This window comes from Cavia porcellus, unplaced genomic scaffold (assembly GCF_034190915.1).
Source record: "Cavia porcellus strain 051 isolate PalLab524CR breed Dunkin Hartley unplaced genomic scaffold, mCavPor4.1 scaffold_26, whole genome shotgun sequence".
Classification (NCBI taxonomy): Eukaryota; Metazoa; Chordata; class Mammalia; order Rodentia; family Caviidae; genus Cavia; species Cavia porcellus.
The window spans coordinates 32720894-32745809 of record NW_026947509.1 but is presented as its reverse complement, the minus strand read 5'-3'; the positions used below and the strand labels follow the sequence as shown (position 1 = coordinate 32745809).

Sequence of the window (24916 nt, the reverse complement as noted above, 5' to 3'; positions counted from 1 at the left end):
GGCGGGATAAAAGGGAGGAGGAGCAAGTAAGAGATTTTCCTACGCTAAAGCCATCAACAGAATAGTCTAGTTGCCAGCTGTCCCCGTGCAGTCACTAAAGGCAGCATCCAGGGGTCCCCTCAAAGGACGGGGGCTGCTTACTCAGCCTCCACTCTAGACGCTGTTGGCTTCTCTAGACGCTGTTGGAGCTGCTGTGCAGCTCTTAGGGAACAAACAGTGGAACTGTTTCCTGCCAGCCGATGAGCTGAGCTGAGAAGCCCTGCTGCAGCTGGTACACGCACACATTTGTGTAGCCAGGGTCCCCGCACCTGCATGGCTCCCGGACTAAACAGAAACAGCGGGGCTTTGGCCCTGGTCTTGAAAAGCTAACAGCAGCCAGCAAAAGTAAAGGAATACGCTTTCTGGCTGTGGAAAAGCATAATTTCTGGATGATAAAATGCCAGAAAGTTAAACAACAAATCATAGGTTGAACTTATTTTCAGTAGATATAAAAGTGGATTGGCTCACACAGATAGATCCAAAGCAAACAAGAGGAAACAGAGCAGCATTCTGAAGAGGCTGGGAAAGCCAGGGCCCCCAGGAAGACATTGTGGACCTCAGGGTGGGGAGCGACAGTAAACTGTGCTGTAAGTTCACAGCCACCACGGTGGCACCAGCCTCAGAGGCAGCAACATGAAATGGTGACTCCTTATGCTGGACAGAGCACACAGGGAGACCTCAGGAAGGCAACCCCCAAGCTGCAGATGCACTATCTGTGACCACAACCTTCCTCTGGGTGTCGGCATCATGGCCCACATGCTCCTACCCAGACACGCAGGATATGGGAGTGAACTACCTACAGGGGACTCTTTAGATGAGAGAATTCGTTCTACTATCACAAAATACCTGAGGCAAGTTGACTTTATAAAGGTTTACTTAGCTCACCATTTGTGGCACTGGCTTTGCTCATGAGGTCCCATCTCTTAGGGCCCATAGCACCTCCATACCAGCACCCTGGGGACCTTACTTCCAACTCATACCTCAGGGGTACATCTTCAAACCGCAGCACACACGTATGCTGGTTCTTGTCCAATGCAAACCCTCTTAGGGAAGCAAAGCTGGCAAAGCTGCAGAATCCACGGTGTTGTGACTTAAGTGCAAGTTAAAAGCAATGCTTACTATAGCTGATGGGTCCCTTATTAGCAGAGTGGCTAAAACCCCCACCAACCACTTCCTGCACTGCAGGACAGAGCATCAATACTGGAAATGGCATACCCTGGCCAGAATGGGTTTCTGATAGAGGGTGGGTTGTGACCCAGGAAGCAGGAGCCCCAAGGAAAGGTCTAGAACCAGGGGCCACCCTGCGCCAGTGTTCATTGCCAGCCCGTCCTGAGACCAAGGTGAGCCTCTGGGCCAGGATGTTCCCTGCAGACTGACTGGTGCCACTCAGCACAGGGTGGGACACCCTGATCAGACTGGTGGGGCTGGAAGAGGGCACTTTGGGAGGGCAGGGCCAGGGGATGGACCCAATGTTCTTAGGAGGCCCCAGGAAGGCCCTTCTGTCCCTCCCTCCTTCCCGCTGGCACAGCTGTCCACAGGCCTGCAAGGATGTCCCCGCCCGCCCAAACTCTGGCTATTGGCTTAGGACTGAGCTAATGAATCTCTGTGTGGACCCTCTGGTAGCTGCTCCTGCATCCTGAGCTGACTCAGAAGCTCTGTTAACATGATCCTGACGACACGGAGTGACACGGGGAGGGGCACACCAGGAGCGAATCGCTGGGGGGTGGGGGTGAAAAGTGTGTAACTGTTTTGTAGCTTTAACCTTTTATTGAAAAAAAAAATGCAAATAACAGAGAGTAGTGTACCAACAGCTGTCACTCCAGATGGTCGGTTTTCGTTCTGGCCTGCAGATTCCTAATACGGAGCAAACTGTACAGGGGATCTGAGTTCAAGGATCACTGTGTCCAGAGTTTAAGTGTAGGCTTTTAAACAAACATTCTAAAAACATGTAACAGGAAATGTAAGGGAGAATTCTCAGAGTATGTCTAAATTTAAAAAGGAAACCTAAGGAAAATACGCCTGTAAGAGCTAACTTTAAACATTTACACTGAAGCTGGGCACGGTGGTACAAGACTGTAATTCCAGCATTTGGGAGGCTGAGGCAGGAGGACCACTGGGAGTTTGAGGCTAGCTTGGGCTACAAAGTGAATTCAAGCTAGTCTGAACTATACAGCAAGACTCCTCTCTCCCCCAAAATTGAGCAACCTTATCTACATATTAATAACGTGAGCTCAGAAGTTCAATCTGATGGAGACTATCCTGAATTTGCTTGGAAATTCAGGATGGAAAAATTAACCATATCCTCCTACTTTCTTGACATTTAAAACAAAAAGAGCTAGAAGTGTAACTCAGTGGTACAGTGCTTGCCTTATTTGCCTGAAGCCCTGGGTCCAATCACCAATACTGTAAGGCAAGAAAACAGAGTAGCTGGGTGCTATGACTCATGACTACCTTGATACACAGGAAGCTGAGGCAGGAGGATATGGAGGAGGAGTACTAGCCTGGTAACTCAGCAAGACTGACTCTGGAGGAAAAAACCAAAAAAACATACAAACAAAAAGCAGAGAACAAGAGGCAAGAGGGTCACAGCTCTGAAATAACCTGGCTACACATTCTTAGTTTTGAATTCTTCTAACAGACATCACTTTTCTCTTTTGTCCTGAAGGTTATGTTCTTCTTTTTCCTAGAAGAAAAGACACAGAAAATTTCAGTAAAATTCCACTAGAGCTGCAAAGCCAGCCAGCAAAGATGTAATTGCTTTATATTCCACTGCAGATTCACAAATATACACGTCCATTCTAGAAAATATGATTGTATTAATGAAGAACCGAGGAACCTTAGAATAAAACAAAGGTGACTGTCACCCCAGGCAGGGGCACCCTAGTGAACAAGTCTAGGGGCTCTCAAATCCTGGCCTCCTAGCGCTCTAGGAGGCTGAGGCAGGAAGTTCAAGCCCAGAGAGGGCAACTTAGTGGGACCTTGCCTCAAAATATAAAATAAAAATAGGACTGAGGATACAGCTCAGTGCAAAGGTCTGGTTTCAGGTTCCGTCCTCACTACCAACACACGTACCTGGCCCAGCTCACGCTGGCTGTGTGAATCACAAGTTAGCAGATGCTGAGGAGTAAGGGTAGAAATGTCCTACCAAGGGGTTCTTGTGGGGACCCAGGTGAGCTGTACAGAAGCCACTGCATTGTCCAGCTGAAACTGGCCACTGACCTTCCACATGCAGTCACGGTACCTGGAGTTTGTCCCTACCCTATGCACCTATAGTGATGGCCAGTGACTGCCACCATGGTGCCCAGCTCTGCCGGGCACTGAGAACCAAGTGACCCCTCTCAGGTTCAGTGACACCTGCTCAAGGTGTGGGACGGCGCAGTGCCAGGAGGCAGGACACCAAAGGGGAAGGGCAGAGGTAAAAGGTCGGGCAGCTGAGCATAGCACAGGGGACTGGTCAGGTGCAGGGGCTGCAGGGCTGTAAAGGGCACAGAGGTGAGAGGGGCGGCTTGGGAAAAGGCCACGGAGTCTGAGAACAGAGAGGGGTAGAATCAGGGGATGCTGGTGTGGGTGAGGGAGCCGGGAGGGACCCTGGCGACAACTGCGGGCTGTGGCTCTCAAGGTCACCTCCACAAGGCAGGGGCAGAGACCTTGGAGGCCTCACCCATGCCCTATACTCAGTGAAGAGCCACAGTTGAAGTCACCTGGTGTTGGTTTGTCCTGGGGAAGCCAGAGAGATACACTCTGACCAAGGCCAGGAGGAAACAGCGCTGGGTTATATACCATCCTGGACAGCCACCACGCAGGAGCCATCCACACAGCCCCTGGGGTGAGCGTCACTCTCCAGCTTCAGCATCCCAGGGTCTAGGATGGCCCCAGGTAGGGTCCTTTCCTCCAATTCCTCCCTCAGGGCCCTGGAACAGGAAGAGGGCTGGGCCTGTTTGCCCTACCTCTGCTGAATGCACATGGGTAAGTGAATCAGACACACAAAGCCAGAGGCAGGGCTTCTGCAGATTTATGCCAAGGGCCTGCAATTATGGGCAGAGTGGGGTGAGGCCTGGAGGTGTACGCTGCAGGTGGGAAGCTGAAGTGCTCAGGGTGAGAATTTGCAGATCCGTTTCACCACACCATACCTATTTTCTGAGCATAAAATAAAGGACAAAGATAAAAGGGAGGAACAAGTGCAGGTCTTGAGAAAAAAGGCCTCCATCACTCTGATGGAAAATATGTGACTTTCTCCTTCAGGGATATTGCTGGTTCCACCTTGGTGTATTTTTCCTCAGAAACATGTTCTTGATGTAAATGTTGATTTTAGAGAAAGGAGAAGAACAGGGAGGATGCTTGGAAAATGAACCTTTACATGAGAGGTGCAGGAAGTGGTCAGAAGTGGCACAGGGCTGGGTGTGGCCTCACCTGCTACTAAGGGCGAGAACCCGAGTTACACCCCTGGCTGGACACTTCAGAAAACAAACCAGAAACAGAGGCTGCTGCTTAACAAGCTGCTACCTCCAGAGATGCTGCTCACATACCTGAGCTGGCCGACAGACAGAAGCGTAGCTCTTCCTTCCCAGCTGGGCTGGGATGGGGTGACCAGTTCGCCAGGTCTGGAGTCCACAAACCATGGGTTCCCACAGTCTGCGTCGTTTTGCAGGGTCCGGAGGGTCCTTCATGGCTGTGCCCGCAGACACGTGAGCCTCAACAGTGACTGAGCCCCATGGACTTCTTGTGAGCCCCTGGAAGCCCGGGTCTAGGTTTAATTTTCTGAAGCTGTCACCTGTCTGGCACCAAACTCCCATGCTGGCTTTATTCCCACACATGCCTACATGTGATGGCACCTTTGCCTGCTGGGGTGACATCTGGAGGATCCTCTGGTGAAGCTGGTCAAACCTGGCTTTGATTTCAGCATAGCTGCTCTTTGGACGGCTTAGAGGATCTGTCCCTGGTGCTGAAATAGCTTGGCTGGGTGATGCTGCCTTTCGGAGGGCTCCAGCATTATGTCCTTGGAATAGGTTGGACGTTGGGGCAGAAATGCAGGTGTTTTGTGGCAGATGGGACTGTGAACATGAGGCCAGGGAATCCTTTGGGGGGCATCTACTCACTTTGACCCATCTTTTGTCCAAGTGTTCAAAAGTCTCACTTAAGCTTTTAGGGTACGCTCTGCTGAAAGGAAACCTCAGCCTGTGGGCTTCCAAGGCCTGGGGACTGCCTGGACTCACACAGCCACTTCTGTACACGTCCAGGGCGTCCAAGCATCCAGCTGCTCGAGGATGCTTCCTAGGACTCAGGCAGCATTCTCGATGAAGCCTGTTGAATCTGGTTTCAATCTCACTGTATCGAGTCTCTGCATGGCCCTGTAGCATTCGTGGCTGGGAAACCATTTTAACAGGTGAAATTAACCATTTTAATGTCATAAGTCGTTTCTCCCTGTCAAGACGTGCTGAGTTGCCTAAGTAAGTCAAGGAGGAACTCTTCCGGGGTACCACCGGAAGCTCTTTCCGGCTAGGATCTAATTCCGGGAGCTGGGGTTTGTTCTCTTCAAGCAAAGGTTTTTCCAGCTTTACACCCTTCTTGTGGCGAGCCTTGTGCAGGAAGTTCTTGCAGTCTCTTAATGTTTGTCTCTCTCCCTGGGGCTCTGGGTAGGGCCTTCTCTTGGCGTGTCTCCGGGAGTGCCTGGCCCCTATGCTGAACGTCCTGTTCATCTGTGCCCAGCTCCGATGGGGACGCCTCCTCCTGGAGCCCCAGTGCCGCATGGTGAACGTCTTGGTGGAGATGACACACGCTGGCTTCATGCTTAGTAGCCGACTCATGGAATGCAGCATCCCCGCGTACAGGTCGCTGATCGTTGCATTGCAAACATCAGCAGCCTTGAAGGACTGGCTGCTCAAGCAGCTGTAACTGCTGGTCTCCAGGAACCAGGGACTGTTGCTTCTAGGTACTACAGTCAGGTCTGCTGGGCAGGGGTACAGGGGACCCCCCGCTGTGGAGGAAGAAGCTGGCTGCACCGGGCTCCCGAGGCTCTCTGTAGAGTCGTCACTGGAAGATCCTGGGAGAAAAGCACACCAAGTCAAGAAGTGTTGGGGCTGGGGATTTAGCTTGGTGGCATAAGCACCTGCCTTGCAAGCAGGCGGTCATGAGTTTGATCCCTGGTATCGATAAAAAAAAAAAAAAAGTGTCACTACTCAGAGTCACCGCTATGCGCAAGGTACACGGCGTAGGTAGGTCCTGGCCAGGTTTCTTTTAAACAACACAAAAAACCCACAACTATTCAGGAACAAACTTTTCAGAGATTACGTCTTTGGCCATCAGAATTAGATTTCTGCTCGCCCCCTCACCTCAGAAGGAGCACTCTTCCCCTCTGGACCTTTTCCAAAGCAAAGTAGGAACCAGGCTGTCACCACAAGGGCCACCCATGGGAAGGAGCGAGGAGGGCAGCTAGACTCTCAAGTTCACTCTTTTTTTTGGTACTGGGACTCAAACTCAGGACGTTGTGCTTGCCAAGCAGGCATCTGTGCCACTGAGCTAAGTCCCTGACCCCCTGAAGCTCTCTGGACTGGATGACTCACTAGAGGAGCACATCGTGATGGGGTTGGTGACAACCAGCAAAGAGAGCCATGTGCTACCAGGGTTAGGGGGACCTGGTGCTCACACACTGATGGGGACATGTGTCAGAGGACATGGAAGTGGCTTCTGGCGGGGCCACCTGGGCTTCAAGAGGAATGCTGGCCACCGACTGTAACACACACATTTTTAAAGGGCCATGAGAGCCCCAAACTGCAGGAAAAAAGCCACCAAAGACCCGGGTTGTAACCAACTCAGGTAATCACCACTGGACACCAAAACTGACGGGTGGCAGCTTTTCTGGGAGAAGACTCGTTGGGGACTCTTGAGGACCGAGGGCCCCTGCAGCAGAAATCAGCGGGTCCCGTCAGCACCAGCAGGACAGGTGGAGGCCATGGCCTGGGAGGACACAGTGTCACACAGGTATTTATGCTGAAAATATTTACCAGGAGCCTAACCACGAGGAAAGAATCAGACAACTCTAAACGAAAGGACCACTGAAAAGCCACTGGCCTATTTAAGACCAAACGTGACAACTAATGCAGTTGGATGGATCTTCAACAGAGGAGGAGGAAGAGGGGCGGAGAGGGGAAGAGAGAGTAGGAGGGGAGGAGGGAGAGGGGATGAGGGGAAGGAGGAAGAAGAGGTGGGGGAAGAGAAGGAGGAAGAGGATGACAATGATGCAGGGCATGACTGGCTCACAGGGGTGAGCTGGACTGTCAGTGTTGGGTTTCTGAGCTCACGGAGTCAGGGAGGAGAATCATCCTATACAGATCCACATGAAGCACTCAGTGGTGCTGAGTCCAGTCGGCTCACACAGCATGTGGACAAGGCATCAGCTCGAGATGCACCAGAAAGGCATTGCCTAAAACTCTCCTCTGCTCTCAGGCAATTGAGAACATCCACACAAGCACAGGGGACAAACAGCTGGTGAGCAGCTCCCACACCATGCAGAGGAATAAACAGCTTCTTTCAAATGTTCTGTATCTTCCCATGGAGTGCAGGTGTCCCCAGCAGCAGTTAAAGGTGCGGGCCCGGGCAATGTGGATGTGCCAGGCCTTGGGTCCTGCTGGCTGCATAGAACAAAGCAGGCGTACACAGTGCACAAAGGGTCGGCATCTCACTTACCAGGGGCAGGAATGGCAGGCGAGGCTGTGGAAGGGCCCAGGGTCCTGGTTGTGTCCTTCCTGACTCCCTTCTCTATACCCTGGAATCAAAGCCAATGATTACCAGTCACAGGACGTCGAGACCCAAGGAGCACAGGGCGGGGGTCTCCCCAGCAATGTGGTGTCACCCCTTCCCCACCGTGATGGCATCAGGAGCCACTCCTCTTCCAACAGGACTGTGATCTTCAGCATGGCACTGCTGCCAAGCAAGTGAGTGAGAAGACTGGCCAGCTGGGCTGCAAGCCATGCGGGGAGCCTCGAGCACCCACTTTAGAATGTAAACACACACAGCAAACAATTACCTCAAAGTCCTCCACACCCAGCAGCAGGATGTCCACTTGGGTCAGGTATTTCCTTCTTAAGTCATCTTTCAGAGGGCTCTGAGGCACTGCAGGCTGAGGAGAAAGGGAAGCCAGTGACTCCCAGAGCGGCCAGGAACAGCCGGCCTCTCGAGCTCCGGAACACAGTGGCAAGCTCCTTAGTACTTGGCTTTAGAGGGAGGTGCTCAATGTTGCTTGCTCGCTTCCTGCTGATGGCAGTGCAGCGCTGCGAAGCCCGCTGTGAGCATGGTGGTACATGACTGTAACCCCAGCACTCAGGAGGCTGAGGCAGGAGGATCACTGTGAGTTCAAAGCCAGCCTAAATTACATAGTGAGACTCTCAAAATACCAAAAAGCACAACTACCCTCCCATAAAGTGATGTAGTCCCTCAGAAAATTCACTGACCCAGTGACTAAGTCTAGGGAATTTAGCCAGGGTGACCTCTAAAAAGAATACCAAAACACAGCAGCTGGGAGGCGTTTATGAATTAGCACCAGAATAGAAAAAACGAGATGATCTAAACCTCTGGGAGAGGGCTCAGGCCCAATTCTTGGTAAGAAATCAGCTGGTGGGGGCTGGGGATTTAGCTCAGCGGCATAAGCACCTGCCTTGCAAGCAGGCGGTCGGGAGTTCAATCCCCGGTACCGATAAAAGGAAAAAGACAAAAAAAACCAAAAAAGAAACCAGCTGGTGAGTAGGTAAGAGGCTCAGTGCTCCAGCTGTGGTGGCAGAGGGGGCTGGAAAGCCAGGCCTCACCTGCCCAACAGTGTCAGGGCTCCACTGTCCTCTCCGCACCTGCGTAGGATTGAGCCCGGGACCTGAGATGCCATGGGGACAAGGCACCTGTGTGGCAGGGCCTGGCCTGCACCCCAGTTTCCATAAAACGGGCTCCCTTCCTCCTCACTGCTGATGTCAGCAGAAAACTTCACACACAGTGTCACGCTCCTTGCCCAGGGCCACCGCCTCGCTTTCCATGTAGATGACAAGTCACACAGCGGGGTCTTAGCAACTCAGCACCAAAGGCAACTTTTGCAGAGAACCGGCGGGCACTGGTTACTTTGGCATCAAGTAGCAGGTGTGGTGAGGCCAGGAAAGACGGCTGGACAGGCTAAACTCTGTGCTTCTCAACTATCCTGAGACAGGAGCCGAGGGCACACTCACACCACGTGTGGAGACAGTGGTCCTGTGACGTGGGAGCATTCGGGAAGGGACACACACAGATCCTTTAGGGCAGTGACCTTGTGGGCTTCAAGGGCAGACCGGAAACACTTCTACAGAGTAAGCCTGGCTCGGGACCAGACTGTCTCAGGGCAGATGCATGCTGGGAGCTTCCCAAAGTGAAAATCCTCCTGTGTACTCGCCATCATGGGACAGCATCAAGTCAGGGCAGGCCAAGGGGGTACACAGGGCTTGGGGGACCAACAGCAGGGGACCAGAGATCAGAGGGGTAGCAGCCTCGAGGGAGCCCAGGCAGAGGACTTGCACTGCCTGAGACTCAAGCTGCCTCCAGCCTTGCTGGTGGCACTCACCGCCAGGGCACAGGCGGACGGGTCCTCCTGGTCTGAAGCTGCCACCTCAGTGTCACTGCTTCCTGAATCTAGAAGTAAACAAGCACGTGGAGAGCAGGGTCTTTAGGAAAGCCTGTGTAGGCCTATCAAGGTCAGTTTTCCTATCACAAGTGTTCCACAGTAAAATCTGCATTGCTTCTGTAGAGACATGGTCGCTTATCATTAGTCAAGACCGAAGCGACCAGCAGGACACACCTAGGTCCAATTTCCCACCAGCAGTTGTAGAAGCTGAGAGCCCCACCCAGCTCTGCCTAGCAGACCCCCCCGCAATGGCGGGCCACTCTCCACCTGCTGCCCATGGTCACCAGGAGCCACAACGGCCACCAAGCAGCTACAGCGCGCTGTAAGCTCAGGAACCCAGACTTCGGTGTAAGTCTACTTTCTGGTAAACAGCACTGGGGGGTCTGGGAAATTCATAGAGCTAAGTATTTATGGAGTTAGGGTTAATACCAGTAAAGAAAAATCCCATTATATTAGGATTTCTTATATTTTCTTTCTAATCCTATCCCAAAAGACCAATTTTACCAGTAATATGTCATTCAACCACTCATGTTACCAACTGCCTGCTGCCAACCAGGTGCCAGGAAGGAGCTGGGCAGAGGGAACAGAGGCTGCGGAATGGTCAGGGTCTGGAGTGATGACCAAATCCTATATTCCCAGCACTCCAGGAGGCAGAGGCAGGAGGGCTGTGAATCCCAGCTCAGCCTGGGTAATTTAGCGAGATGCTGCCTCAAAAGAAAAGAGGACAGGGATGTAGTTCAGCGCGAAGGTCCTGGGCTTAATTCATAGCACCCCAAAAGGCACAGGACATCAATGCCCTGGGCATGAGGAACAAGAGAGGGGCTGAGAGCAGAGGGCAGGTGGTGGTGGGGACCCTCGGGCCTTCTTCTGTTAGATAGGATGGGTCTGGACAGGAAGGGTGGAAGCGGGTGGTAACGGGAAAAAACAAAGGGAAGGAACTAGACAGGGACACAGCATGGGGAAGATATACAGGGCATGCTGCCTGTGCTACAGAAAATCCCAGTGTCTAAGCACTGAGGGGGGCACACAGAAAGAAGGAAGGAAAGAAAGAAGAAAGGAAGGGCCAGCAGGACCTGTGAGAGACCAGGCAGGGCCAGCGAGACACCCGAGGTGAGGGGAGGGAACCTCCAGGGACCATGAGGAAGATGAAGGACAGAGGGATGAATGCAGTGGCAGGGTCTACAGAAAGCGAGCGTCCACAACTGCTTCGGAGGGCAAGGCTGGCTCATTAAGCCTTGACATTAACTTTTTAAATAGTGGGCAGGGAGAGAGGGATGGTCGTTTATTCAAGAAACGTCTGAGTGGCTACATGCCAGGCACTGTGAGGGGACTGAACTGGGCATGAGATGGCTCCCTGGCCCTCAAGCTGCTGAGGAGGACATGGCAGGCTGTGTTAACATGTCTTAGCTTTTAAGACACCTGTAGAAAAGAGGATAAACTGTTTTATCTGTCAGAGCATAGACATCTGTTGGGCCAGGGCCCCCTCTGAATCGAGGCTGCACTCACCGGTGCCCCAGACCCGAGAATGGGGATGTAGAGGCTCATCACCTTGGTTCCCGAGGGCATCCTGGAGGTGCAAAAATCAACAAAGACAGTTGGAGAGAGCACCTCGTGAGTCCCTGCATGTACCAGGCCTGCTGTCCTTCCCTGCTGTCCTTCACAGACAGGAAGCTTTGAGAGGCTTCGGGAACATTCAAGGATTCTAGATATCAGAGGGGTCATGGCACCTTAGGAAGTACCTGCCCTGTGAGAACAGGGAGTGGGTCATGGGGAGGACCCCCTGGGAGGGAGAGGCCTAGGTGTCATGGCCTGTGAGCCCCAGAGCCTTTGGCTACTGAGTGGCACTAACCCAAACCTATCTCTGGATATCACCACTTGGCCCCCAGTGAAAGTGCCTCGTACCAAGGTTTGCCTGCTCCCACTGCCAGGGCTGCTCCAGGGCTGTGACCTCAGGAGCAGAGTTTGAACACTGGGTTTTTTGGGAAAAGATGAGGACAGACCTAGGTCCAGCCACCAACAGTGATCCCAGTGAGGTTGTGGCTGTCTGAGTTGTAATAACAGCTCTGCCCAGCTTTCTAATCTCAAGAATGGGTCTAAAAACTCTATAGATTCTGGCAGGAATCCTCCCACATTGGAAGAGAGAACTTTAAATATCCAGATAGAAACACTGCATCACCAGGACCATTCTAGCACAGGGCTGATAGATAAGGAGAGCACGTCCTTTGGCTTCCTGTGCATTTACCGCACTGGAAGAAATGACAACTGGGAGGAGGTCAGGCCCGGAATGCTTCTGAGGACATAGCTCTGCTGAATCACAGCCACGCCTGTGCATTACGACTGTCCTACAGATGCTTCTCCTGCAGGAGAGCCAAGCAGCTATGACAGCACAGATGGCAAAGCCTAAGATACTTACACGTGGCCCTTCATACAAAAATTGACTTAACTATACAATGCATGGAGAAAGGTTCCCCATATATCATAACTGGAAAGGAATTTTAAAAATGTATATTTTAAAACATGTATTATACCAGAGGTCAGCCTAAATTAAAGTACTCATATGTCTATCTAACATTTCTATAGTGTACCCTTAACCTGGATGTGCTGATTCTTAGACACTGGTTCCCTGACCTGGGACCACAGGAGGAGCCGGGGCATCTGAGAAACACTGCTGAAACAGAATACCAGACAATGTTGCAAAAGCTACCAGGGCAAAAGGATGCTTGAGGGGAATCTCATGGCAGGAGGGCAAACTCTCCCTCCTGACGCCACCCAGTAAAACAGAATAGATCGCTAGCTGCAAAGACTTGGGATCATTTTTGGATGCAGGGCTTGAAACCTTGTCCTCAAAACAGAAAAATGCATAAGGAAGAGTGTGTGACCCTGCACACTCTGTCCTCCACCCATCTCTCTCCTTTCCCACAGGAAAATAGATCTGGTCCATTTATTTATTTATTGGAGATCACTCTGTAGCTCAAGCCAGCTTTGAGCTCACTATGTAACCCAGGCTGGCCTTTTTTTTAACTCAAGGCAATCCTCCTGCCTCAGCCTCCCAAGTGGGATTACAGCCTTGTACCACCACACCCGTGAATCTGGTCTTTTCTGTTAGGACTCAAGGGGATATGTAGCCTATAGAACATCAGCCCACTAGCTTGGCCTCTCCACACCTAGACCAGATTAGGCAGCAGAAGAAATGCTCTTCCAGGTAAATCCTCAAACACAGGAACAGGATGAAAAGCTTCCTGCCAAAGCCTCCAGCAGCATTCAGCACAAGGGTTCACTCAGCAGCACCCATTCACACCCATCCTTCCCCGAAGGAATGCATTTAAGCATACAATCTGATGTGAAGTACCTGGATTTGTCCTTGGTTTGTTTCTGTAATCAGTCTTCCTCCCCAAAATCTCAATCCTTAGGAAAAGAAAAACAGTCATGTCAGTGAAGTAATTCTCAATACTGAAGTTTTGGTTAACCTGCACTCATAGCAGCCAAAGTGATAGATACACAAGATACATAACTGTAAAAGCAAGCCAGCTTTCTGACTGCCTGTTGCTCATCGTTGTGAAGTCCAAAATTTCTAAGACTAGACAGATTTTTCTTTAACAGAAATCTCTTCTACCGAGCAGGCAGAGAGGCTTGTCAAATTATATCACTAACCTGAAAAGCTAAATGAAAAGAGGAACACAGCTATGCCAAGCACTGTTCTTAAAAATACATGCTTATTGAGGGCAATGTATAGATTACCAAGCTCTACTTTCCTAAGAGGGCAGCGGTAGCACCTTGAATCCTACGTGTCACTGGTCACTCGCTCAACCACCAGTGCTGGGGTGGGGTAGGGACTGCATACCCTTGGGCGTCTTGTAGGTCAGCGTGGACATGTGCACCAGCGGGTCATCCTCGAAGGGGTGCTCATACTGCGGGGGAGGGAGGGGCGTGGGTCAGGTCCCGACCCGCACCTCCCGAATCCCGCACCCAGCTCTCCCCGCCCAAACCCGCCACTGGCCGGTGGCGCCTACCTTCGCTATCAGCTGCTGCATCCGCCTCTGGAAGCGGCGGCGGGTCTCCCTGAACTTGAGCACCAGCGTGTCTTCCTTCGGGCATTCGCCCTGCAGAGCCTGAAATTCCATGCTACGCGCCGCTCCCGTAGACAATGGCGCCGGACAGCCGCTTCGCCGCTCCCCGCGCGCCGCTCAAATCGGCCGCTCCGCCCCTATTGCCCAATTCTCGTGTTTCTATTGGCTAGAGCTCAAGCGCCAAGGATTGATTGGGGGTTTCAAACGGGTTTGCGGTACTTTCTCCTGGCCAATCCACGCCCAATGTCTAGGTCCCGCCCCCTCCAGCTTTTAAGGGCGGAAATGGGGCCGAAATGAGCCGGAAATGAACCCAGGCCCGCGACGTGTGGCGCCATCCGTTGGCTGCTCCAGTTGTCCCCGCGCAGACGCCTCCTGCGCGCCAGAGTCTGGTCCGCGGCGCGGCAGGCGCAGGGCGGGAAGACCAGGCCGCATCACCGGTAATGCAGCAGGCAGGAAGAGGTTCTTTGCGACAAACTAATTAAAATAAAAAATGAAAATGAGAAATCCCAACACAAAATACAGTTAAGGTGCCCATCAGTGTAAGAACACAGAACCCAGGGACATAGAAAAATGTGTCTTTGTTGGTAAAGCCTTATCCGTTACATTTCTGATTGCAATATTGTTTTTTGTTTTGTTTTGCTTTTTTGTCTTTTTCGTTTTTATCGGTACCGGGCATCGAACTCATGACCGCCTGCTTGCAAGGCAGGTGCTTATGCCGCTGAGCTAAATCCCCAGCCCCACAATATTCTGTTTCTTGATTAAAAAAAAAAAAAAAATCTTGTATTTTTCTAACACTCATAAAGAAAAAATCTGGTCTGTGTTTTATGATTGGCATTGCTTTATGGTGGATATTTTAGAAAAGTGTTTCCAACTTTATAACATCTCTGTTTGAGTACTTCTGCTGATGTGATTAATATAAAAAGCATTACTGAGTACTAAGAGGTATCTTAACAAGGCTGTTCACCCTGAGGCCTGCACCACAGTCCATTCATGTTGTCCTGCAGAAATCTGGGGAGAAAGAGAAGGTGAGAGGAGTCTCAGGGCTCAGGTAAGTGTCCACAGAATGTATTGCATTGGTCAAGAGTTGCACCACCCAGATTCCTCTAAAAAATGCTGCAGCTTCCTGAAGTGCCCTCTGCCTGATCCTTTAATTGGCAGCCTCTTCCGGGATTTTGTTTTAGAGAGCTTTCTCACTAGAGGTCTTGCTGCCCCCGGTTCTCCAAATCCATTAACCCATCCAGGTGGGAGTATGTAGGTTGTACCATTCCAGTCTACCGGGGGACAGCCTTGATGGACGTGGGCTGCCCGAAGTCACCTGTCCAAGTTCCTTTCCTTTCTTGCTCTCCTGGAGTGCTGCCCCGAAGGACCCTCCCTTGTGAACTTCCTGTATGCTAAGGAAGTCTGTGTCTCATCTGCAGACTCCATCCTGCTGCAAGTGGCCACTGGATCTACAGTTTGCAGCTCTTCCAATTTTTACCAACAGCTAGGGTATCTTTCTCCTCCTCTTTTGTGAGTATTTAGAAATATATCATGCTGTTTCTTGGGACCCTGTACTTCCACACATAATTTAGTTTTAAAACATTTAGCATGATACATTCAAAGACTCGGGGTCTTGTAGAAGTTTTCTTTTTTCTCTTTTTTGGTACCAGGGATCAAACTCAGGACTGCGTGCTTGCCAGGCAGCACTTATGCCAGTGAGCTAAATCCCCAGCCAAGTTTTTTCTTTTTCTTTTTTCTTTCTTTCTTTCTTTCTTTCTTTCTTTCTTTCTTTCTTTCTTTCTTTCTTTCTCTTTCTTTCTCTCTCTCTGTCTCTCTCTCTCTCTTTCCTTCTGTACTGAAAAATCTTCTCTTCCACAACTCTCTGATGAGTCATAGTTCAGCTTTTCAGAACTGGCCTCTCGTACTCTCGAAAGCTCCAGGGCTTTACTTGCCAGCTTCACAGACAGTCCAAGGATCTGCCTCTGTCTCTCATGACTGACTCATGAACAGCTAGGGGGGGTGAGATTTCTCAATCTCAAATTCAAGAGGTTAACTAAAGTCTAAACCAGGCCTGATCCAGCCCAAATGCAAAGCTCACTGTTGCTCCTGGTGGTTCTCTCTGTTTTCTGGACAGGCTTTCCCTAGCCATGGTCTAAAGTGCTATCTAAAGAAAAAGGAAGCCTGCAGGAGGTTTCTAATTTGATCCCATCCCATGCAACTGGTTACTGACCCTGGGCAGCCCAATGGTGCTCTCAGGAACCCAGGCCAACTAATTAAACTCCTTCCTTACCATCCGAACTCCTATAGACCAGGGGAGTATCAGGTCAGCTTCTTCAGTAGGAACAGAAGTTTCTGGATGCAGCCCAGGAAGCTTCGCAGGATTTCCGTGGGCAACAAAGTTGGAAATAAGTGCTTAGCCCTGGCTGTAGGGTCTCCCTGGCTGTATATGCACAGCGTTCCCTGCCTGCCAAGATAGAATTTCCAAATCTCAGAGCACTGTTTACAGCAACTCCTAGAAAATGGTGCAAAATTGTTTTATGGCTGGTGTCATAAAACATGCCTGAATTTTGCTTTAAATAAAATGGGATGCTTTCTGCATGGAGTTGCCATGCAAATAATTTTATGTTGAAAAGGTGTGGAAACATCACTCCCCATTTGTAGTTGGAGAAGCACAGCTTCGGGTTGATCTCGGAATTGCCCAGTAACAGTGAGAAGCTCAGTCTGAGATAAATTATCAATGGGATGCCAGGCCTCAGCTGCATCAGTAAAGACAGAGGCTATGAAATAGCTAACAGTTGCTTTCCACAAGGTGTCAGCCGAAGCTCACAAAAAATATGTTAGTTTCTTGCTTTATTGAATCTATCCAAAATGAAGGTTTACCTGGAGGACTTTAGTGACCTGTTTGCAATGTCCAACACAGGAAAGGCACTTGGGTAAGTGATGGTAGATATCTCTGTTTTCTGTTACCATGTTGAGGTACTGTAATTGTTGGCATCTAAAAAAATTATATATATATATGATTTCATAAAAGGGGACAACATGAACATATACCTGCATTTAAACTGTGCATTATATGTTTTAAAGTTTTGAGAATATGTATATATACACACACATGCACATATCCCCTCGGGTTATCTTTGGATGATGAGCTGATATATTTTTTAAATATTGGTTTTCCTTAGCTGCATCTTCTAGAATGAACATACATTATCAATTATGTATGTGCACCGGTCATTTAAGGACAAAGAGATGACCAATTGTTTTAGTCTATTTTGTGCTTCTATGATGCAGTACTGAGACAGATGTAATTTATAATGAGTAGATGCTTATTTCTCATAGTTTTGGAGGCTGAGAAGTCCAAGACCAAGGTTCTGGCATCTGGTAGGGGTCTTCTTACTGTATTATTCCAAATGGAAGCCAGAAGGGCAGACACGGCAAGAGAGAGAAAGGGGACAGAACTGTCCTTTGGTAAAGAATCCATTCCTATGCTAGTGTTTTTCCGAATTATCTTGTGTGTATTAATTGCATAAGGACACCATCTTTATACCCAGAACACAGGTAAATATATAAGCTAATTCTATCCTGTACCAATTTAACCCAGTCTTGAAGAAAAATGATGTGTGTCCATTAGATCAGTGACCAATCTGTGAAAAGATGATTAGTCAAACTTAGGCTCTGGTCCCCTAAAAACCTTCAAGGTGGTGCTTGTAAGCTTGGCCCTTGCTCGGTCTATATTTTAGGGAGATAATTATTGAGCCATTGACAGTGCAGCAAATTTCTGACCTCTGCTTTATCAGGGTGAGACTATTAATTAAATAAGCACCCACGCATGTATATGGAAGGCTAATTGTTCCACATACTGCATTTTTATGATATTCTAAGTGCAAAGTAGCATCTCATGATTTTAATTTGTACTTCATTAATTGTTAAGGCGCTGAACATATTTTCCTATGAGTCTTATGTTTGTTTGCCTATTCATCCCTTTTGTCAGTTACTATATAGGTTGACCGTCTTTTTCTTATTGTTCTATAATTCTTTATGTTTTCTGTATGCCAGATTTTGTTGGCTTTAGGTACATATTTTGTGATGTACTTATAAGTGTTCTATCTTCCTTTGTTTCCACTGTTTTTATAGTACTTTCAGTTATTAGGAATTTTTCATTTTTTATGACTTGCATTTTAGATGTCCCATTTAAGAAATCCTTTTGTCTCAAGGTTATAAAATTTGCTTCTCACAGTTAAACTTTTAAATGATTGGAATTGATTTGTGTGTTTGTTTTAAGGTAAGAAGCCAATTCTTTTTTCTGCAATGTGGATGCACATTCCCTCAGACACATTTATGGAATAATTCATCTTCTACCATTGTTTTACAGTGTCACTCACGTGCTGTGTCTTTCCTATAGGTAAGATGCTTACTTCTGGATTTCATGTTACATTTTACTGGTCTTCTTTTAGCTTTGCACCAAATGTTATAGTAACTATCCAGCTGGGTAATTACCTTTTACTCCCTTTGTCCATTTTCTTTAGTAATGTTATTCTGTGGCCTTTCGCTTTCACATATACATTTTATAACTAGCTTGTAAGTTTCATGAAAAAACTGTTGAAATTTTGATTAGCATTACAATAAGAGGATATGGTCACATTACAATCATCTTTATAATCATTATAATCTTTGTAATACTGAGTTTTCTATTTCATTAACATGGCTTATCTGTCCTATAATTTAGGCCTTCTTTAGTATCTTTCAGAAAATCCCAGAGTACATTGTATTTTTCTCTGTTGTTATAATTTTATCAATAAAATTTTTATCAATTATAATTTTATCATCGCTTATCCTACATCTTTCTCTCTTGGTTTGCTTGTTTGTCTCTCAGTCATCCACAGACATACTCAGAACTGGGCTCTGCTGACCTGCCAGCCCATTCTTAATCCATTCAAATTGACATATAATTGACAATGACCACCCTGATGTTGTGTCCTGATGATAAATAACAGCCAGTTATGATGGCAGGTAAATGATCCAAAGCATGATCAAATTTGTTATCAATTTTCCATTTCTAAATCACCTTGAAACTATCCCTCTGGGGTTATATCAACCTCACCATGGTATAAGAGGGTAACCGAGGCATCTGAATTCAATCTTTCACCAGTGAAAGGCTGGTAGATTTTGAAATTAGTAAGGATGTGCTTGATTTGTTCCACAGCCCCTAGTATAGAGTTTTACACTTTCTGGGTCTCCATTCATCAAGGTTTTTTTAGATTCCTTTCATGAAATCTTTAAAGACTTATTGTAAGCTTCTTTTGTGAAGCTGGTTTCCAGCAAGTGATGGTATATAACAGCATCAACAGACACTACTGTATTTTCAGTATCTTAGCATTTCCACCAGTGAGCGAGTCTGTCTGTTACCTCTACCCACTCACTGTCTTCCTTTCTATCTCCCGAAACAGCTGGTTTGAAGCCTCCTAGATTTTGTAAATTTTGGTGAAGAGCTCATTATGATAGATGAGGTCTTGGTTGATAATAAAGATGGCAGCTGGAGGAACATGGTAGGAGCCCTAATTTAACAAAAATGGAGAGAGAGAGAGAGAGAGAGAGAGAGAGAGAGAGAGAGAGAGAGAGGGATATCAGAGGAGCACTGGGGAGGGGTTGGATGCAGTGATAAACACCTGTAATGCCAGCGCTCTGGGAAGCTGAGGCAAGATCATGAATTCAAACCCCACCTAGGCAAATTTGCAACTTAGACCCTGTGTCAAAATTAAAAAAAAAAAAAATTGGGGTATGTAGCTCAGTGCAAAGTCCATGCATTCACTTCCCAGCACACAGACAAAAAAGTCTTCTAATTTCTTTTCTTTCCTTGTTTTTTATTTTGAAGAGACTAAAACCAAATGAAATGAAACAGAATAGAGTCAGTCAAAACAAAACAATAAAAATAGTATATGACTTCAAAACAAGATAAAAGGAAATAAATAATGGCTGCCATAATGTCTCTTGTTATCTTCAAAATAACTGCCCATACCATCAGGAATAATACAATCAAACAAAATAGTACAGAATAAAACCAATAAAACCAAAACAATGGAAGCAACACAGAACTTCAAAACAAGGTGATAATAAAATAGCAGTGGCTACCGTAATGCCTCTTGTTATCTTCAAAGTAGTTGCCTATATTATCAGACATACAATCAAACAAAATAAAGTAGAATAAAATCAACCAAAACAAAACAAAGCCATACAGGGCTTCAAAACAGGATAATAGGAAATCAATAATGGCGACCATAATGTATTTTGTTATTCTTGAGATAGCTGTTTATGCCATCAAATATAATAAAATTAGACAAACCGAAACAATAAAACCAAACTAAACAGGACAATAAAAACAATATAGGTTTCAAATCATGATAATACATTAACAATACCACTGCCTTCCCTGTTTAGACACTCCTCCCCTTTTGTATTGTGCATATTTTATCCCACTAACTCCTTTAGTTTTTATACTAGGAGACAATGTGATATTCAGCCATGTGTCTGTGAACCACTTCACCCATGAACATGATCTTAAGTTGTACCTAGTTATCTACAAGAACCTAGAGGTTATCTTTCTTTATAGCTGAGGAGCTTTCCATTGTGTAAAAGTGCCATGTCTTTCTTGTCTACTCTGCAGCTGATGGACAAGCTACTCCACTTCTTTCTGTTTCCCTATCACATAGAGCATTGTTCTCTCTCTCTTTGACTTTTAGTCTATGAACCGCCTTTTGAATTTAATGTGTTTCTTGTATAAAGCATATTGATGGATCCTGTCTCCTGATCCACTCTGCCTGTGTTTCTTTTTATTAGTGAATTGAGGCCATCTACAGTAATGGTTTTGACCAATATGCACTGGTTTGTCTCTGCTGTGCTTTCTTCCTGCTGTTGGCTCACTCCTTTTCCTCTCCATTCAGTTGTCTGCCTTGCTCAGTGACCCCCCTCTGCCCACTGTTCCTAGAATCATGGTCATTTTTCTCTCTCTCTAGAATGTCCTTCAGTATTCTTTGTAAGATTGGTTTGGTGGTCATGAATTCCTTCACTTGTTCTTTGTCATGGAAGTATCTTGTTTCTCTATTAATTTTAAAAGATAGTTTTGCAGAGTACATCAATTTGAGTTGAAATTTATTTTCTTTCAGGACTTGAAATACTCACTCCAAGGTCTTCTTGACTTGATAGTTTCTGTTGAGAAGTCTATCATGATTCTGATGGGTTTCCCTTTATAGATGATCTATTTCTTTTCTCTAACAGTTTTTAATATTCTGTTCTTGTTTTGGATTTCTGGGATCTTGGTTATTATATGTCTGGGTGTAGATTTATTTTCATTATGGCTAGCTGGAGTTCTATATGCCTCACTTATCTGAATATCACTTCCTTTTCTCTTGCTTGGGAAGTTTTCTGATATTATTTATGTATATAGACTTTTAATGTCATTTGTATTGACCCCAGCTTTTTCACTCACACCTGTTATTCTTAAGTTATGTTTCTTTGGGTTGTCCTGCAGCCACTGAATTGTTACTTCCTGGTTACTTGTTATTTTTAAGAGATCTTTCTTTCTGCCATCACAAGCTGCACGCCTGTCTTCAAGATCTGAAAGTCTATCGTTGGTTTCTTTCAAGTGGTTTTGCCAGCTTTTAATGAAGCTTTTAATTCCCTGGCTATCTCTTTGAATCTGTTTCATGTATTCTAAATCTTTTTTATATTGTTCATTCAAGGTTTTCCCTCATTTTCCTATGCTCTTCTATTTTTTAAATGTATGTCTTTAGAGGTGCTTAGCAATTCTCTTATTATCTTTTTCATTTCTTCTTTTACCTGAGATAGTACTTCTGTTCTAATTTCTTTTATTGCCTCATAAAGTTGTTTCTTTACTTCAGTGGCCATCACTTCAGAAACTCCAGGTGTGTAATTCCTGATCTCTTCCGTGTTTACATCTCGTGGACAGCTCTGCTTGGGTTGGAGGCCAGAGACTGCCTTTTGTTTCTTCCTCTTGTCATGTTCCTGGGTTCTTCCGGACAAGTGGGTAGTGGAGTCCCAGGTACTTCCTGCATTAGCTACAATTTCTCTGAAGTTTTGGTTCTTCTAGCCAGTGCTGTCTATGCGTATCTGATGGTTGCCACTGGCTGTCTGCTGCTTTTCCCAGCCTGTGCTGCTCCCTGATGGCTGCTGGAATGTATGTAGGGGCAGGTCCCGGCCCTACCAATTTCCACTGGTCTGTGAAAGAGTTTTCAGCGTGGCTAGAAGACAGAATATAAAGTAAAGTGGCCTTTATTTTAAGAATGCAGAGAGAGAACCCCCGACCACTGAGGTCTGGCTTTCTCTCTGCCGGACACGTGGTGTGGGGGCATACATATAGCTTAGGTTTGGGGTGGTGCCTAAAGGGCATTACTGATACACAGGTAGCCCATTGGAATTCATTTCGCACCACAGGTAAATTGCCTAGGGGTGGGGAAGGTGACCTTCTGCCTCTCAGCCTCCCACCGCTGCAGTGTCCCATTTAGGGCAAAATCCTTTCATTGGGGCTGGGGATTTAGCTCAGCAGCATAAGCGCCTGCCTTGCAAGCAGGCAGTTGTGAGTTTGATCCCTGGTACTGATAAAAATGAAAAAAGACCAAAAAAAAAAAAAATCTTTTCATTCCCGTCTTTTTATTATTAGGAAAAAGTGCAAAGTTTTTCTTTCTTTTACCACATCCTGCTGAAAAGGGGGCACTGTACTGGGGTTTAGGAGGGTTGATGGGATGACAGTTAATGCCCATGTAGAAGCTGGTGCCAGGTGTTTTAGCCAGGACAATTTTATCATTGATGAATGCTCGCATGTTAGACTGGAAAAACAAAGAGACAGGGTATCATGAGGAGGTGAGCCACCATCATATTCAAGGACCCAGGTGAGGTAGAAAGAAAGGTGTCTTTGATTTAGATGTCATTTTATCAGGACCATGTTGAGGTAGAATCATTACTATGGTGAGGTAGAAAGTGTGGGGTTAGGAGGAGTGAAGTTATGAAAGGTGATTATTCCCCCATCTGAAAGTGTAAAAGTTAAGAGGGTAGGTAGGTAGGGCTTGTCTCTGGTCCAGGAGTTGAGCTGGAAAGAATAGGAGGGGTGGGGAAGGCCATGGCTGTGTCACTATAGGGAAGGTAAGAGCCTAAGCCTTTAGGGATGTCATGTTTAACCAAACAGCCGAGGGTAGAGAAAACTAAAGACAGTTGTCACGTAGAACAATATGAAGACGATCTTACACATGATGTGGGAGTCTTTAGGAAAGACTGTTGAGAGTCCTGCTATAAAAAGGATAATTAATAGAATGTAAGAAATTAGGAATCAAATTGGATAACAAAACATGACTTAGCCTGAGAGTTGTGGCTGTGAGGCCTTGGTGAGGTGGGAATGAGTGAGCAATAATAGAAGATGAGATGACCACTCAGGATGGTTAGATTTAGGGCTGGGAGGGCACCACTGAGCCTGAGTGATGTGAAACCTGGATGGCAGTCTAGCAACTTTGATTGCTGTTGAGGTTTCCAAGAAGACCAGGTATGGACCGCTCCACCTTGGTTGTAGTCCTTGGGATGATTTGCTGTAACAGGACTTTAGTAAGTATATCAGCAGTCCCCCTGGTTGTGGGAAAGGCTTTTATTTATCCTGAAAAAAGTACAAACAAAGGTGAGAAGATATTTGAGAGTTTTGTGGTAAGGCATGTGTGTAAAATTTATCTGTCAGTCTTGACCAGAGTTGTGTCTGAGAAATTGGTGAATAGGAAAGGAAGGGGGTGCTATGTATCCCTGAGGAGAGGGTTTACTAGCACTAACAGGTGTAAGCTGTGGAGATCTCAGAGTGTCTAGGTCATTCTGCATAAGCACAAAGGAATAAAAAAGGCATTTTTTTAAGGTTTAGGACTTTAAAGTGAGTGGTAGAGGGAGGGATATGAGAGAGCATAGTATAAGTGTTGGCACCACTGGGTGGATTGGGGTAATAGCACTATTGAGTATCTGAAGGTCTTGTACTAGAGGGTAAGACCCATCAGGCTTGAGTACCAGGAGAACGGGAGTATTATTGGGTGAATGGCTAGGTTTAAGAAAACCATTGTCTAAAAGGTGCTTAATTATAGGTTTAAGTTCCTGTAAATGTTTGGAAGCTATGGGATATTGGAGAACACAAGGAAGAACTGAAGGATGCCTGAGACGAATTAAAATAGGCATGGTATGGGCAGTGCAGGTGGGATTGGAGGTATCTCAAACTATGGGATTGACCAGAGAAGCAGCGAGTCTGGAACCTGCATGAAATAGGCCCTGTCTGTAAAGGCTGCATAGGTTGGCCGTCAACACCTTCTGTGGAGACTGGGAACTTAAAATAGCGGCCTGAAAACTCAGGAAGAACCCTACACATGGCCTCTATGTCCATAAGTATAGAGAATGTCTTACCTGAGACCTCTAGTGGGACTTGGGGCTCTGAGAAGGACACCTTAGTGGGGGCTGTGGGCCCCGAGCCTCGTCAGTCTTCAGCAGCAAGTCCAAGCAGATCTGGCAGCGATGAATCTGGCAGTGATGGCATTTCCTGTGAGGGCAAGGAGTTGGGGGATGGCTTACCTTCTCTCTTGCAGCTAGGACAGTTGCTCCAGTGGCCCTGGGGCAAGGCCTCAAAGGAACACCAGGATTGGGGCATTCTCTTGCCCAATGTCTTTCTGCTGCATTCAAAGCATGGTCCAGGAGGCACTCAGGCAGCTCCACCTTGTGTTGGTTTACCTTTCTCAGAGCTCTAAGTGTCACTGCTAAAAGATCAGATTATTATTTTTTTATCTCTGTGGTTGAAAACATCAAAAGCCATATTAACCCTGTGGGGTTTGAGGGCCAAGATTAGCCTTTTGTCTTGGGATCTGGCCCAAGGTGGAAGGTATCTGTAGAATCAATTAAGTATGCAGGAGTCAAATAATACAATCAACAGGGTATTTAAGATCATAACTTTAGTAATGGCTTTCCATAAGGAGGATAAGGTCCAGGGAATTTTAGGGACTGACATGTCATTTATTTGTCATATATAAATATCTCATTATGCTGTTAGAATGCCTAATTGCCATCTGATTTTTGGAGGATGGCCTGTTTTATTAATTTTACCTTTTTATTTAGGAGAGAGGTCAGCTACGGTGTCATTTAACACCAGTTGAATATAGTTAATTATGGCTCGGTGGCT

At 47.0% G+C, this 24916-nt stretch overlaps 1 protein-coding gene across 2 annotated transcripts; it reads right to left on the bottom strand.

The window, feature by feature from the left end:
* Positions 1-1786: 1786 nt before the first annotated feature.
* Hjurp (Holliday junction recognition protein) lies at positions 1787-13863 on the bottom strand. Of its 2 annotated transcripts, XM_013157775.3 has the most exons (9): positions 13681-13863; positions 13512-13578; positions 13020-13075; positions 11177-11237; positions 9611-9678; positions 8063-8155; positions 7723-7801; positions 4566-6079; positions 1787-2722 (listed from the first exon to the last, which is right to left on the bottom strand). In XM_013157775.3, exons 1-9 carry the CDS (start codon positions 13789-13791, stop codon positions 2681-2683), a joined length of 2091 nt encoding a protein of 696 aa, XP_013013229.2. In that variant the 5' UTR covers positions 13792-13863; the 3' UTR covers positions 1787-2680. The 2 variants fall into 2 exon arrangements, with proteins under 2 accessions (XP_013013229.2, XP_013013230.2); XM_013157776.3 differs by lacking the exons at positions 9611-9678; positions 11177-11237.
* Between the last annotated feature and the right edge of the window lie 11053 nt (positions 13864-24916).

Bases quoted from the DNA above. Each gene is read 5' to 3' on its own strand.
- Hjurp (XM_013157775.3), bottom strand. From the start codon at position 13,791: ATGGAATTTCAGGCTCTGCAGGGCGAATGCCCGAAGGAAGACACGCTG. The intron at 13,579-13,680 runs GTAGGCGCCACC...CCTCCCCCGCAG, and splicing joins TGCAGCAGCTGATAGCGAAG to TATGAGCACCCCTTCGAGGA. The intron at 11,238-13,019 runs GTACTTCACATC...TTGCACCTCCAG, and splicing joins CAAACCAAGGACAAATCCAG to GATGCCCTCGGGAACCAAGG.